The sequence below is a fragment of the Melospiza melodia genome, chromosome 11, assembly GCF_035770615.1.
Source record: "Melospiza melodia melodia isolate bMelMel2 chromosome 11, bMelMel2.pri, whole genome shotgun sequence".
Lineage (NCBI taxonomy): Eukaryota > Metazoa > Chordata > Aves > Passeriformes > Passerellidae > Melospiza > Melospiza melodia.
Genome location: NC_086204.1, coordinates 21,130,978 through 21,147,414, shown reverse-complemented (window position 1 = coordinate 21,147,414; position 16,437 = coordinate 21,130,978). Strand labels below are relative to the sequence as shown.

General features: G+C 47.1%; 1 protein-coding gene across 16 annotated transcripts in view; it reads right to left on the bottom strand.

Moving 5' to 3' along the window:
• The window catches only part of PTPRF (protein tyrosine phosphatase receptor type F), a 373,817-nt gene that overhangs the window by 72,703 nt on the left and 284,677 nt on the right, over positions 1–16,437 (bottom strand). For all 16 annotated transcript variants that reach the window (XM_063165913.1, XM_063165910.1, XM_063165916.1 and 13 more), the window contains one exon: positions 977–1,246. In XM_063165913.1, coding sequence (XP_063021983.1) covers positions 977–1,246 — 270 coding nt within the window. The remainder of the gene's footprint in view (positions 1–976; positions 1,247–16,437) is intronic.

The window sequence follows — 16,437 nt, the reverse complement described above, 5'->3', positions numbered from 1 at the left end:
CTGGGTGCGGCTGAGGTTAAAAGCATCCTCTGACTAGCCCAGAGAATCTCCTGTTATCTCCAGGTCAGAGAGGGCTAACACTCAATTTTCTGATTTGCTCAAGCAGGAACTCTGTGCTAAAGGTGGCCTTAGTGCAGGAAGGGGCCTGCAAGAACAGACAGACTCAAAAGATGACATATCTGTGGTAATCTGAGCTACAAATCAACTGCAAGCAGAGAAGGAAATGGAAACTGTGGCTCTGATAGGCCCCAGACGGGAAAGGCAGGACACCTTCAGCGTCCTTTTAGTGGGTGGACTATCCTGTGGTCAGCAATTGGCAACAATATCCTCTTTGGAGCAAAGCTACTTGTGAAACGTCAGCAGAAAGTACAGCTGAAGGACAGCAACACAAGAAAAAGAAAGGGAAAGGGGCAGAGCAGTAAGGGAAGACATTTACAGAGGATTATGTAACAAATTTCAAATGAACTCATATAGCTCCTCCCTGCAGGGAGGGAGGATGCTCACTCTGTTGAGGCTCATGGAAACTTGACATTGCTGGGATTAACTTTCTTGTCTCACCCTTACTGCAAGAGGACATCTCTGTGAACAGCTCTCTGACTGCAGACATCCACAGACCCTGCCCCAGGACACCCATGGCCCACCACTGTGCAGAGCTGATCCTGTTGATGCAATGACCAAGCCAGACATTGCTGAGACCAACACAGACTCAGTGAGGTTCTCTCATGGCGTGACAGGGACCTGGCCTGCCACAAGCTCGTCTACTATGCCACTTGCAGGGGGAGAGGAAAATGACCTTCAGAGCGACTATCTCATCACACTGTGAGCAGGAAAAAAGAAAGTTGTGGGTGTAGGAACTTCCCTTGCAAACTGGAAAAGTCACAGAAGAGAGCAGTAAATCGGCTGCAGCCAAGAAACTTTGGCAAAGGGCTACATTGCTGAAACCCAAACAGGAGCACTGCAAGTAATAGCTGCTTACCTTTGACAGTGATCTGGGCTGTGGCTTCGATCATGCCAAGGGAAGAGATGGCCACGCAGGTGTAGTTGGCAGACTGCATGATGTTATTGAGCTCCAGGACGTTCCTACCGACGGGCATCTCATCTTCTTTGGTCAGCTCCTCCACACCAGCCATCCACTTCACATAGGGCATTGGAGCACCTACAGCCACGCAGGTGAGGTTCACGCTCCCCCCAGGCATCACCTCGTGGTTGCTCGGAGGGATAGAGAATCGAGGAGCAACACGCCGCACTGAAACAAGGAGGAGACAGCTAGTAGGGCCACAGCACCAGCAGAGAGCACTCAGCTGCACTGTGGGGGTACATGAGGGGCAGCCAACGTTTCTGCCTGTCTATCCCTCAGGACAGATAAAATGAAGTGCAAAAGCTGTTCACTACTTTGCCAAATTGCACACACTTTGCTTATCCCTCCTTAGCCACTGGCATCTTATTAGCAGAACTCATTAAGAGATGGCTCAATCCCTTCCCTCCAAATGTAGCCTTTTGAAATCATATTACTAACATGAAACATTCCTCCATTTAAATTACATCCTTCTAATTAGAGAGCATGCACAAATGCCAGTCACACACTTCGCGCAGGGCCCGCTGAAGCTCTGCAAAACGGAATCACCTGCTCAATTTATTAGCTCTGTAGCAAAGCAGCCCGTTCCCTAAACCTCACGGGGTTTGGGCAGGGGTAGCAGAAGGGTTTCTTTTTGTATCAGCACACGTGTGCTGCTAAATAAAATATAATTCCTTTCAAAATGTAACTCAGGTTCTACCTTGGCTCAGAAAATAGTCACCCGAGCTGCATGACATTGTCAGGGCCTGAAGAGATCACCTTGCTGGGCAGGAGAGAACTAATCCTGACAGATGTGAGATCATATCCATTTTGACAGAAGAGAGCTGGGCTGGCAGAACCTTTCCCACCTTCGTGGCAGCTCTTTGGGAGATGTATTCCTCCTTATTGCATCGCACAGCTTCTCTTCCTATCAATCCCTTGCCGGGTATTTCATTCAAGACTTATTTGTAAGCAACTCTCAGCTACAATAAAGCTCTAAAGCTGCCTGCCATATGCATTCCCGTCAGGAAAATGACACTGAGAAATGAGGTCCCTTCTTCAGGGTTAGTGTTATGGGCCTATTTAAGCAAGGGTAGAGAAACAACTGTGCTCAGTAAATCTTCGTCTCCTCTGGGCAAGCTCATTTCAGTCTGTAGTTAAAAAGGGAAACTGCTCGGATGTGTCTTGCCCAGCAACTCTGCTCTCCTCTAGCCTCCTCCACTGGAAAAGCAGCCCCGAGCAGCGGCCGGGGTCACGAGTGCCCGGCTGCGAGGAGCCTCTCCCTGCCAACTGTGCTCCTCCACCCGTGCACTGGGCTGGTGGGGCAGCGACTGCTGCAGTGCTGGGGGCAGCTGGGACCGGGGCAGGAGCCTGAGCAGGGCCAGGTCACAACAGGCCACGGGTGTGGCCAGCCCCACGGGCGATGGGGGCCGGGGACTCACAGCTCTGCTGCGCTGGCTCCTCCACCGCGGCATCTCCGCAGACTGCAAAGCTGCTGACAGCCCCGTGAGCCGCAGAGGTGTCAGCTCCGCTTGCCAAGCTGGCTCTACCCAAATCAAATTTCACTAGTGCTCTCTTTGATGATTCATCCCCAAACCATCAGGATTGCAGAAATAGACTGAACACAGAAGCCCCCACACTTGCATGTACAACAGAGCTAAGACTTTGTGATAAATTAAACAATACTGTCAACATTGTGTGTGTACTACACATCGTCTCAGTGACAAAACAGGGCTCATTAGCTCCTTACCAACCAGGGTAAGGATAACTTAAGGATAACTTCCTTTGCAATTATTTTTTTTTGAGCATATAAATCCAAAGTCTTGCTGGATGCTTCTTTTAATCAATTATTAAATCTCAAATCAATACCTACATGAGCAATCACCAGTGAAGTGTTACCTGACCAACGGGGCAGTGCTCCCCAAATGAGACAGAACTGAAAGTGTACTCAGATGCTGTGCAGTCATGAGAATACAGACTTAACCTGATGGACATGACAATGGTTTAACATGATGGCATGTATTTCCAACCAAAGCATCCCAGCACCATTCATTAAGAGTCAGGTTTATTTTCCAATGAACATGGCGTCAAATTATTCCAGGTAGAAGCTGTTCAAATTCTGTCCCCGCCAAAGGACCAAACCCACCCACCCAAGCTGTATTAAAACAGAAAAAAAGCAAACTTTGAGGATAATGCCATAGGTGTGCACACAGCACTCACACACATGCACAAGGCAAACAGGTTGGCAGGCAGCGGAGGCCACTACAAAGTCAGACAGACGGTGGTGGAAGGGCAGGACAGGGAGAGGGAAGGCACACACATACAAGGACCTGGAAAGACAATAAACTGGAGGACACAAGGCCATGCAGAAATGTCAGAGCCCAGCATGCACAAACAGATTTTCACTTCCAGCCCTGTGAGACCAGAGGCAGCACAGCCTGCTGCAGACTCCCCTACACCCCACACTGAGTCTCCATGCCAAGCTCCTGCTTTCAGGTGCTCTTGGGGCTGTGTGAGTCCCATTGGTGCCATGTCACCCTTGATGTGTCCTGCAGAGGGGCAGGACCTGTGGTGGCTGTGCTGCCTCTCCCGAGGGATGTCAGGGCTGACATTGCCTGGTCCCCTGCAGGGAGGGGACAGGCATTTCACTGGGCTCAGGGCCCTCCTGCAGCACTCTGCAGGGTGATGGGAAGTCACTCTCCCCCCCTGTGCCACACACACGGGAGCAGCAGAGGTGATTGGTGCATTCCTGTGCTTAGAAAAGGGATGAGTGGCAAGGAAAGCTCTCCTGTGGATCAAACAGTATGAGACCCCCTCACCAGCCTCGACACGGGCTGTGCCTCCTGCACACCACAGCCTGCAGGTGCTGTGTGGAGCCTCAGCTCTCCAGCCTGGCAACAGAGGAGTGCTTAAACAGGCTTCTGTGGTGCTTAAACAGGTTTCTGTGGTGCATTCCCGCAATCCAGAATGGCTGAGCCATCCTCCCCTCATTTGCACACCGGCAGAACTGCTGAGATGGACTCACTGCTCTGCACCAGAGAGCAGCAGTGCCCAAGGCACCCAGCTGCTAAAAATGGATGCCCTGTGCAGGGGTCAGCTCTCTACATGAGAGGTGGGAAGAGGTCAGGGCAGTGCCTTCAGTAAGAGATCTGGCCAGACACTGCTCTGTCAGGAGTATATGCAAAGGAAGGGATGGGCTCCATCAGCCTCCCATCCTCTTGGGGGATAATTGGCAGCTTCTTGTCCCAGTCAGTATGGAGGGAGAAGGGGAGATGCTGTCAGTTAGCATTAGCAAGAGCTGGCACAGCTCTCACAGCAGCTTGCAGAGCAGCATCAACACATTCCTCGGGCTCAAGCCAGCAATTTAAGTTGCTAGCTTCTCTAGCATAAGAGTCTGGTAATAATTTAAATCAGTGTAACTCCTCAAAAAGCAACATTCTTGGAATTTCTGTCCAATTTACAAGTCAAATCACATGGGTTATTACAGTCCATGACTCCACCTCAAGTGCTCCAGAAAATTTTGTTTTCTTCGTTTTTTGCAGCAATGAAATTTCCCTTTTAATTACAATTTTCTTGACTAGAATTTGCAATAATTTTTTAATCCTCTTTTTGGATAAGGATCAGAAGAAGATGGTTCAGAGGTTTCGCAAGAACAGCACAGGGAAAACTACTATGAATATTAAAAATATTTCAATATGGACAATACTATAATTCAGGGGTTTAACTAAACCTGCAGACTGTCAAAAATGAGATTCATTATAATTCATCCCGAGAACAGGCATCATAAGGGCTCTGTGCTAGCCCACTATTCTGCATATCTCCCTACAGAGCGCATTCCTTAGGAAGTGAAGTGAAACTCGGAGCAGTGAGTGCAGTGCAACCTGAGCCCATGCCCTGGATCTCACAGGACCGGGAGAAAAGACACTGTGGAGTCTGGCTCCCCACTCACAGCGGGGACTGCTGGGGGAAGAAGGGGGGCAAGCAACACTAGAGCCACAAGGGTTGAGAAATGTTAATAATTCAGCATGCACTAACATGCACATTCCTTGCCTTGAGAGCAAAGAGCTTCAATCGATTGCCTGGCTCCTTTCAGCACAGAGTGGCTGTTTCCACACATCTCAGGTTCCCTCCGAGGGTGAAGTTACCCCTTTGGAGAACCAGGGACACCCTCCTCCCTGCTGCTGGCTGCCAAAGCTGTAGGCTCTAAGCTCAGGGCTCTCAGGCTGGGGTTGTTAGTCCCTCTCATGTGCTGAGACACTGCTGGATCCAGTGAGGCTCTGCTAGAAACACAAAGTGCCAGGAGGACTGCCCAGGCTTCCAAAGGCGTGCAGTGCTGCTAGGGAAAGGGGAAACCAAATTTCCAAATTTTCCCTTGGCCACAGTACAGCTTAGCAGATGACAATGCTAACACCCCTTCCTCTGGTCTGCAGAGATTCAGGCACCTCTATTTGTCCACTCCTGCTTCAGGGTCTCCTTTGCACCATGCCTACCTGGCATCTAATTCTGGGCCTCATTTTTCCCCTTCCTGTGTGCTCACTGGGTGCTGCCCCATGGTGATGGAGCTGTGCTTGTGCTCTGCACACTTCTCTGCTCCTCTCTGAGGAATTCCAGCTGCTCAGGTCCTGACATCCTCTCCCCTTTGTCCTCTGCACGAGGGAACAGCAGCCAGAAGTCCCTTTTGCTCTCAAGCAGAACCAGGACTGCCTGCTCTGCTGCTCCTCCGCAGTCCCAGCACAGACAAGGCAAGGTCAGGGGGCTCTGCTCCAACCTCCCAGCTGGGATGAGCAGCAGAGTGCAAAGCAGGGGCACATCTCTGGGTGTGAGACTGCCCAATTCATTACTGGAGCCAGGCAAGCTGAAGGATCCCTGGTGAACAGGGTGTGTCTGCCCTTGCCAGACTGGTCACCTGCCAAAACTCCTGCCTTCCTCAGGAACCACCTCCTCCAAGTCAGGAAGGAGTGAGTTTAGGAGCTATCCTCAAATATGATCATTGGTCTGCATGGTTTACTCATGTGTAGACACCTTTCATCTCTCCCCAGTGCTATCATTTTACAAAAGGACTTCAAACGGAAAGGCAGTTGCTGAAGTCTCACAACCTATTGACAGAACCAAGAGAAGGAGAGGAAAAATTGGAACCAGAAAAAATGCATTTACAGTCTAATCTTGTGCTCAAACAATGCTGTACTATTTATGCTCCCAATGTATCCTTGAGTGCTGACATTTTATAGACAATTTCCAAAACAGGGCCTTGCCATTTTTGGATTATATTTCAGCTATAACTTTTAGGTCTAATTATTTGTGCTGACAACCACATATAAAAGAGGATATATCATTACAGTGGTGCAGCACTGGAGACACATCAGCATTCAGCATACTGACATACTAATAGCAAAGTAAGGGAGAGCAAGATTGTGGAGCTCTGCAATTTGCATTTGCTCTCAGAAATTTCTCTGATGAAAATAACAAAACATTAAGGAGGGGAATAAGAGAAAAGATCCACTGTATCAAGATAAAATAACTTGTTAATAAATAACCTTGTAGCAGTCACAGAGCAATAATTAAATGCATGGGTTAGCAGTACACAGTTTTAAGTAAAGCTGGAAAAATGTACGATGTAATTATCAGTGCCAAACAAATTATAAGCATGGCAAACCCCAATGGAATATTTAGAAACTAATTTCTGGCTTCACATTAAATATTTGTGTATGTAGGTATTTTTGGTGGAGTGGGAAGAAAGGGTTGACAAAAAGAATGAGAAATTCTTCACTCCTGCTGCCTTATACCCATTCTCAGCTGCCTCCCTTCAGCTAAACCATGTGGCTAAAACACTTAAGTGCCCTGTCAAAGGTTTAGTCTCCAGAGGTGTCTCAGCCATCACAGCAGTGCTTCAAATTCACTGAAATCTGGGAGGCTTTGGGCCTTGGCTTTGATTTCCCCTCTTTTCTTCCTTGTTCTCATTTTTCATCATTGTCTTGTGCTGAGGTAATTTTATCCTCCACAAAATCTATTTTTAGAAGGTAAACAACAAAGGTCCCGTTCCTCAGTACAATCTAAATGAGAGCATGTTCCAGGGAGAGAAATGGGATCGAACTCAGTGTACTGGAACAGCTGCTATGACAATTTGTTAAAACTTGTTCCAGTGATGATCATAAGACAATTCATCCAGCTGCCTGATAGTTTGTGTGAGACAAGCCAGGGTCTCTTCCCCATGCCACTGGGGAATGATGTGAGCATCCCCTACCTTCAGTGGGTGTGGAAGCACAGACCCCCACAGAACCTGTTCAGGGAAGGAATCATGTCTGGAAACTAAATCCACACTTCTGCCAGAAACACCAGCTTTTCTCAGCATGAAATCATGAGTGCCTTGAGCTAGGTCTGGAGCTGGATTTAATTTAAAGGCTGGATTTGCCTTTCACTAGTGTCCTTTATTCACCTCTGGCTCTCTGAGAGCAGCAGGACAGAGCAGAGCAAAGCACCAGTCAGTTTTGCTGAGTGGCTACAATTCCTGTGCCTGTCACCATGGGCCTCCCTGAGCCACCTTTGGTGTGGCTGGGGCCACTGCCAGAGCTCCCAGCGCTCCTGCCTGCAGAGGCAGACCCAGCCCCAGAGACGGAAGGAGAGGCAGACCTGCTTGTGCAAAGGGCTCTTGTCTGAGCACGGACAGGGCATGGAAAATGGGCTACCCCCGTGCAGGGACTGCTGAGGAGCAGGGAAGTTGCCTTAGCACAAGGGATCTGGATCTCAGCCAGCTGCCCCTGCTGCCTTGTGGCAAGGGAGGGCATCATGCTGGGTTCTCCTCCAGCTGAGATCAAAGTAAGCTTTTTGCCTCTAGAGAAAGCTAAAACTTTTAAAGCTTCAGGAGGAATTAAGGAACCCACACTCTCCAGCAGCTTGTGAAGGGAGTGATCATTCTGATCTCTGCTTCCAAAGACTGTTCTTGCTCTCCAGCCAGAAAGCAGCAGCAGTTTAGAGGATTTACACTTGCACCTAGCACAACTAAAGGGTTAGAAAAGGACCCCACAGAGAGCAGCATGCACTTCTTCCTACCCTGCCTTTGACAAAACTGCCCTGGCTGGTATTTGCATGCAAAATATATTCTGTGCACTTTAAATCTCAAGCAACAAAGCATGCAAGCAAAGTATCAATGCCATCACCAGAGTCACAGCAAACAGTAAGCAGATTCCACCAGGCACACTGTGGCTGTGCCTGGAAAGGAGCCAGTCTGCAGGGCCCCCTCCCCTTTTGGGGATGGCTCTCCTCTCCCTACTGGAAAAGTCCCATCTGACGTGGCGTACTGTAGATGGATAAGAAGTGAAAAGGACCAACCTTCTCGCTGATCTGAGAGATGAAAGTTTGTTTTGTTTGATGGCAGAGTGCGATGAAGATGAGGAGGGAATAAAAAAAGACAAGGAAAAACACAGAGAGTAAAAACAGGCCAAGCTTCATCTGTCCGCACACCACTGAAACGACAAGACAAGACTACAGAGGTCAGCCACGACTTCCCACCACGCACACTCCACGGCAGGGATAGGAGAGGCCACACTCACACTGCTCTGCCCAGAGCAGGGCTGGCCCCTGTGCCTCCCTGACCCACTCACCACTCCTGGCTGCAGGGCAGAGGGAACAGCACATCCCACACATCCCCACACGGAGGGTGCTTCAGGGATGGCCCTGCTCTGGGCCAGATGCTGGACACACAGACATGTTTACATGTGCAGAACACACACACACAGAGCAAAGGACTCCAGCCATCACACATGTGCTCCTATACACTCACTCCAGCTACAGAGATGATGGCAAAGGCACTTTAAACCATTGACCACACACTGGGAAGACCGTATATGTAAATCCGAATTTTATAAAGTATGAAAGAAATGCTCCAAGTGGTGAATCGAAAATCTTCTACCATGAAGAGCTGTTTCCCCTCTCCAAACAAAGAGCTAAATGCAGCAGAGAGGTATTAGGCAAGTGACAGACATGCACAGTCTCAGCTGGGCTCAGTTTTGAGAGCCTTATTGGTACAATGTGCTGCGAGTGAGAGATGGACAAGGAATCAGAAGGACAAAAACACCCAGAGAATTGAGCAGGTCCCAGTTTTTGTTCCTGCGGGAGAGACAGCAGAAGGTTAGTTGCATTTTCCTTATAGACAAAGGAGATCTTATTTCTCTGGCAGGAGTGACCTCACTGCAGCTACAGATCTGTGGCATACCAGCTGTAATCGAACCCTCGCTGAGAGAATACACAAATGGATTTGATAGTTAAAGACTGCTTATGAGTCACATTTTTGATGGGGGAAGGAGAAGGTGGGGGAAGGAATTTGCTTTCCAGCAGAAACACTGCAAATTAGAGAACAGCATGTGGCATTATACAGTGCAACAGTACAGTAAGCCATTTCCAGCAACCAGAGGACAGGATTTTAACCAACATTGACACAGTACAGGCAAGGCAACAAGCTACCAATAACAGCTACCACAGTGGCCTGTGGGGTGTAATGGAGCTTGCTGGAAAACAGCAAAACACTTTTTTACATTTTTTCAATTGAACTGATACCAGGGAACTTGAACCAGCCAACTCAGAGCTTAAGTGACCTGTGAGGGCCATATCCAGCAAGGAGCGCCACCAAGACATCTTTAAAACAGTCCCAAGTTTAAAATCCAGGTTTCCTCCATCCTGCTTGAGGAAAGGGATTTACTTCTTGCTCTACAAAACCTTAGCATAAGGCTCATTTGATCCTGTGAGACCCTGTGATGGGAGGGAACCTCTTTATTGCTGCTCCCAAGCTAGCACTTTATTTCCTAATCTAATGGAGCGTATCACATCTGCATGGCTTCAGCAGGCAATGAGGGGCTCTGCCTCCTGCTCAGCTCTTCCCAACAGGGAGGATTTGTTTCCTGCCCTTGCTCAGGAAGGACAGTGCTTCTGGCAAACCAGGTGTGCTTGTGGAAGGCTGCATTTCTGGAAAGCAGCACTAATATTGCAATAGGGCAACACAAGCTCCAAGTGCTGCCAGCATGGACCAACCCACTGCACCCACTGGGACTGTGAGACTGAAGGGCAAGAGGCTGGTGAAGGGTGTGAGGCTGAGGGATGCTGCTGGAACAGCTATAGGAATACCTATCCTTGCTGCTGAAGCACCAGAGCCAACCCCTCTCCTTGGGAGGGACTCAGAGACCCTGGCCAGACCAAGGGGACTCACTGTGCTGCCACTTGGCCTGCTTGGGGACAAAGTGAGGGGTGCTGCTCCAGCTGTGGGACAGCCAGCAGCTTTGTTTTGAGGAATCTGGCAGGGATCAAACTGCATCAGTGGGCATGGACAGGAGTAGGCTCCAGCAGTGGCTTTCCACAGGTGTTGACACTTCAGATTAGAGCTGGAAAGGTGAGGAGAAACGTGTGAAACACATTAATTCAAACAGATAGCTTTCTGGTTTGTCAAACACGAACAAGTTTAGGACCTGCTATTTGTCATTAATTGCTGGATTATCTCTTAATCTCATTTTATATTAGTGGTTTATAAGCAATAAAAACCAGTAGCAGGCTATTTTGGAACAGCTGTAAAGCAACAGGGCAGAAAGTTCTCTCTGCTCTTCCCTTAGTTAAGGCTTGAACAGCTGCTGCTTTATCTGAGATAAACCTGATAAATGGTAAATTGAAAGTTTCATCTCCTTACAGGTTCCATTCACATGATCCCTTATCTCCAGTTCTCTATCCATGTCACTCCTAAGGTAAAAAGCACGTTTTATCAACGGCTTCTCTGCTTTTTTACAGAACAAATGACTGAGCAGTGATGGTAAATAACATCTGCCTCCTCACCATGCAGGGACAGAGGCAGAGGATTTAAGCCTGGGGTTACCCAGAGTATTCCCTGTGCAGAACACCACAGCTCACTAGGCACGCTGCTGCGTCCTCGTGAACCTGAGCTGCCTGGCAGCTAAGCTGAACATGCCAGTCTAAGTGCAAGCCAAGTCACAGCAGAGAAGCCATCAGAGGATAGCAAACTCTAAAAGGTAAAAACAGGGCTCCATTTGAGATCCAAGCGGAAACAGCAAAGAAGCAATGAGCAAGGCCGTATCAGGCACGTCTGTAGATCTTGAGAGCTGTCAGACAGCTCTCATGATCTACAGGCAAAAACTCCTATGCCAACTGAATTTGGCTTTTACTCTGCCACACATGTGCTTGTCTGTGCAGCAGCAGCAATACTCCAACAACAGCAGCTTATTGCAGAAAGAATGTATTTGGATTTATGGGGGACTCTGCTTTTGAATAGTCTTGGTCATTAGCGACCTGAAACAAGGCAGGGGGCTGTGGCCAGAATATGAACGCACAGGTCTAAGAGCTTAGATCACTAGCTCAAACAAAGGAACACACTTATAAAGTGGGAAGCTAATACTTCCCTGAAAGCATCAAGAAAGTTCATCATCCCAACTGGTATTGCAATTCTGCTGGGAACTGCCAGAATCTGTCCTGCGTGAAAACCCTCTGGCGCTATGCAAGGTATTAATATAAAGGCCAACCCCTACACTTCGGAATCCAAAAGACAGAGAGGTTAACAAAAACCCAGAGGGGAATGAACCTGTTCCTGCTTATCTCCAAAAGCACATCTTGTGTCTCAAGGATTCCACATAAATCAAATTTTATCCTTTACAGCTTTTAGTGGTATAGAGGAACAAAAGGACAGATTGTCTTTTTTACGCCAGATTACATGAGAATAAGACAACCTTCCATTATATCCGATGAACAATGCTCTCATGCCACAGTGATGAGTATATTCCATCCCAGGGAGACAGACAGGATGCTCAGGGTGCCCAACCATTCTTTCCCCATTCATAGTGCACACACATGCATGCAGGAATTCAATTATGAGCAGAAAATCTCAGAGCACCAGAGACGTATTTCTTAGTCCTTTGTGCAAGTGGATATGGAAGGGGAGGAAATGGACATTTAGTTGGCACAGATATGCAGGCCTAATTGTTCCACAGATGTCTGTGCAGGTCATATGGGGAGGACGGGGAAAGAGGTTTTCAAGTACATTTCTGTGTTGCATTATTGTACACTGAGCCACCAGTCACTCTCCTATTTTCCACAAAGGTCATTTTACAAATAATAATACTTGAGCCTTGCAATGCACTTTGAACCATCAAAGGGCTTTGCAAGGAACAAAATTGTTAAGCTTATTTGGTTGAGTTCTATAAAGCACATTGGAATCTTTGATGGAATGTGCTAGCTGAAGGACAAAGGACTATTATTTATTAAACCATGATCATTAGAAGTATTACAGCATAGCAGAATGCTCACAGAAACACACTGATGGTGAACACACTTCTTTGCCAGGAGAAAATATGACAAAAGTATTCATAGTAATATTTGGGGAGGAGAAAACTTGTCAGAAGCCTCCATGTGCTTCTCTGGCTCTGAAGCTGACAGCACCAGGAGCCACAGTGCTGGTGTCACGTGTGGCACGTGCTGGCCCGTCACAGCCAGCCAAACGCACCTGCCACACCACATGGGCCATGGGTCACAGCAGCACGGGCACAGCTCCAGCCTGGAGAAGCACCCGGGGCAGAGGAAATGGAATTACAAGTACTGAAATTCCATAAACAGTATGTTTATGGCACTGCTGAAGCCTTCCCTCAGCAGTGTCACTGGTCTCTGCTCACTGCAGCATGGTCAGGACGATGCAGGGCCTCAGGGACATGGCGGCCCTTCAGAGCCGTGGCCTCCTCGGCCATGTGGCAGCTGCTGAGGGCTCTGCTCTGCAGCTCTACCACAGCCTGCCTTTGCTTCTTCTGATGGTCCAGGGCACACATCTGTGCAGAGCAGCAGGCAGGGTCACCCAGTCTGACTCAACTGCTGCTTTGTGTTTCCTGTCATCCAGACATCTCCCTCACAAGTCTCTCCAGTCTCTGCTTGCCTGTGATCCCTGCCAGGCCCTCAAGCACTGGCAGTGCCCCTCTCCGGTCAAGTACTGTCACTCCCATGAACCCTGAGGAGAGGCAGGTTTAGCAGAGCACACTGCCAGAAGTGTGCATGCAGCTGGGCTGTAAACAAACGTATTCCCTTGTTCTTTAGCCATTTTTCAGACATATCCAGTTTCGGTTGCTGACTGTTCAACCACTGTCCTCAGCTCTTACTCTTCTCCTGGCAATAGCCTTGAGCTTTGACTGCTGTTGCTATTTTAGCTGCTTTAATATTACATAAGCAGAAAATGTTCTTTTTAAAGGCGTCAAGTCTTCTTGCTCCAGGCCCGTGTCAGTCATTCAGAATTATTATTATTTACACAAGGTCCCTGCTGCAGTAAGTATCATACAGCCACAAGTAGCCATTTCAGTGAGCTCCCTCCGTGTCTGAGCCTAAGCTACTGCCAAGTTCTCAAGGGTAAAACCCTGCAGAGGCCAGAGAATTGCTGCTAGGGACAGAGCAGCAATCCAAATTCCATTTTGGGCGATGGCTCCTTGGTGAAATTTGGCAAATAAAATTTCAGACTCCAAGCAGGGTTCCCTACTGCCAAATGAAATACTAGCCTGGCCTTTCTAAAAGCAGATCAAGAAAGTACAGTTTTTTGCAGTAATACCATTTCTATTTACTGCAGTATGCAGTTTGCAATTTGGGGACAAAGCAGATAATTCAGTTTTAAATGACCTTTTTTTTTTTTTTATGTAGCTGTGCAGCTCCTTCTCTACAGTATGTGTAGCACTTTGGGCTAGAGAACTCACTGCACTTGCCCCATTGGGATGTGCCTTGAAGGCCTGAAAAGCAGCACTTAAAAAGAGAAAACTGGGCAGCAGATTTTTCATTTGATGGCAAGTATCCAGCCAGGGCTCCTGTAAGTACTATTCTCATAGCACTGGGATTGCTCACTGCTGTAAGCAGCACTGGGGAACACTTGTAGTGAACTCCACAGTGTATCCTTACATACACTCTTCCTACTCATCTGCTTCATATGTGGACAGGAAAGGGTAGAAAACCCCTTTATACAGGGAAAGAGGAAAATAACAGTGCATCTGTTGTGGGGTGCACCACACGGGCCACCACCTTCACAGGCATTTCGTAGGACAAGACTTGTGGCTGAAAATTCTTCTCTTGGTGCAGATGTCCCTGAAGTTATAGGCAAATGAAAAGTGAAATGTGTTCCTAAAAACTCAATAGTATAGGTGAATCAGTGCAATTACACTATACTCCCAGAGAGCATGACAAAATGATACCACTTTTTTTCCCCATACTACATCCAATCTGCCTTCTACTCTTAAATCAATTTCTTAAATGTCTTGAATCAACATCTTGGATCTTTTGCTGCTAAATTAAACAGCAAACTCTCTGGATTAGGGGAATCACATCTTCCATATTTCTATTCCCTTCCCTTCTCCCTGCAGCACCATCAAGTCCCAAATCTAATCATTGTTACAATATACCCTGGTAGATGTAACCATGGACCACAAAAGGAGGATTGTTTCTTCATGGTGGTAATGATAACATCCAGACCAGCACCGGCAAATGTGCTTGTGGTTAAGGGCCAGGGTATGAATATGCCACTGTGCTCCCTTCAAAGTCCTTGCTATGGTCCAGATAGCCACCTTGCCCTGGCATCCTCCCTGTTCTTGCTCCTCTGATGATCTGGATGCTTTGGGCCACCCTCCAGCAGTGGGAGGCAGTCAGCTCCCAGTGCTGATTCCAGCCCCTTCCCAGCTCAGCAGCAGCAGCCAGATAGACCCATCAGTCCAGAAGCAGAAGGCTTATGAGGATTGCTTTCCAGCACACTTAGTAAGATGAAAATAATAGCTCCAAGGAAAATGCATCCATTTTCCTTTACAAATCCCTGGTGTGGAAATGTTTTAACTTTTAATGAAGTCCATCTGTGCAGAAGTGCTGGCTCTAAAGGATTTAGAGACAAGACACTGGTGTAGCCTGCTACTTCCTCCTCCTGTTTTTCCATTGATATAGAAAGCCCTGAGCAGTGCCCAGATACTCCTTCTCAGCACCCAGTCTCTTCCTTTGTTAGCATGAAAAGTATAAAGATGCTAATGAGCCTGTGCTTTCTAACACAGCCCACTCACAAAGGATTACCTGGGAGGCTAGGAAAGGGGAGAATATGATCAAAAACATAAATCCCCAGAGTTAAGAGACAAACAAACATTTGAACTATTAGAAAAGCAATAGGCTGTAAATGAGAGCAGGCAAAAGCAGTCCCAAGAACTACACAGACTGGAAATTAGTGCTGCTGCTCAGCACTCAGCCATGCTTCCCAGGGAAGTGGATCACTGCTCTGGTATTTACTACAATGAGGTCAATCATTATAAAACCACCAAGCAGTGGCAGTGCAGTCCACAGACTTAATTTCCACTGTAATTTAGCATTAATTAATGTCCCCTCTCGTAAACATGCAGGAACTTTCTAAAGATCCTACTACAAGTCACTGATGTGTCTAATGACATAACTGTAGGACTATTGCAAAAAGAAAAAATCAGGGATTTCTATCCTGCAACCCAGACCTGAGAAAGTAAGATATTTCTATTTTTTTCCTTGCATTAAAGAAATAATATACTGTTCTTGGTTTGGGTAACTTTTTAAAGTATTTAGCTAATGTAGTAACAGTAAGACCTATTTTTTTGTAGAACATTTGCTATCAGAAACTGTAAGCAAAAATACCATCTAGGACCTAGTATGCACAGGAAACATCATCTGATAATGTCATCATAATTTATGGGGTGTCATGTCTTAAATATACAGAAACACTTCATCAGGATCATGTAAGTTGGAGATTCACATTGTAAAGATTATGTGCAAGAAAAAGGCTTGTTCCAAACACTTATGTGTAAAAAAGTGACAGTTAACAGCAAAACATATGTCAAAGAACATGCTTTTGTTGGTGAACACGAGGATCCTGTCACATGTGCAGACCACCCAGAGCCCATGCTTAGCCCCAACAAGACAGATGAACCTTGCTGAGCTCAAGCCAAGTGTAAAATCCAGTAAACTCCTCAGTCCTCCGGGATTCATTTGCTAAACAAAGAGCGTTCATTAGTAAGAAATTGTAAAGTTGTTAAGAAGAGGCTTTTCTACCTCTTGAAGCTTTTGTGCCTTTTTCAGCCACATGTCTATAGAAAATAGAACACTGACAGTCTGAGCATGTCACAGGAAGCAAAAGCATCCCAAATACTGCAGTGATACAGCTGGATATCCACACAAACCTACGCAAGAAGAGCCAACCTGGTAACTAGAATCCTTTCTCTCAGAGAGCAAAGGGTCAATCTGAGATGAGTTTTAGTACAGCTTGCCTGTAAAATTAAATTGCAAGAATACAGGGAATTTAAAATCATCCATGAATACATTGCGAGAGTGAAATGAGTGATTCCACCACACAGATATAGCTTCATCTTCTGAATATGCTT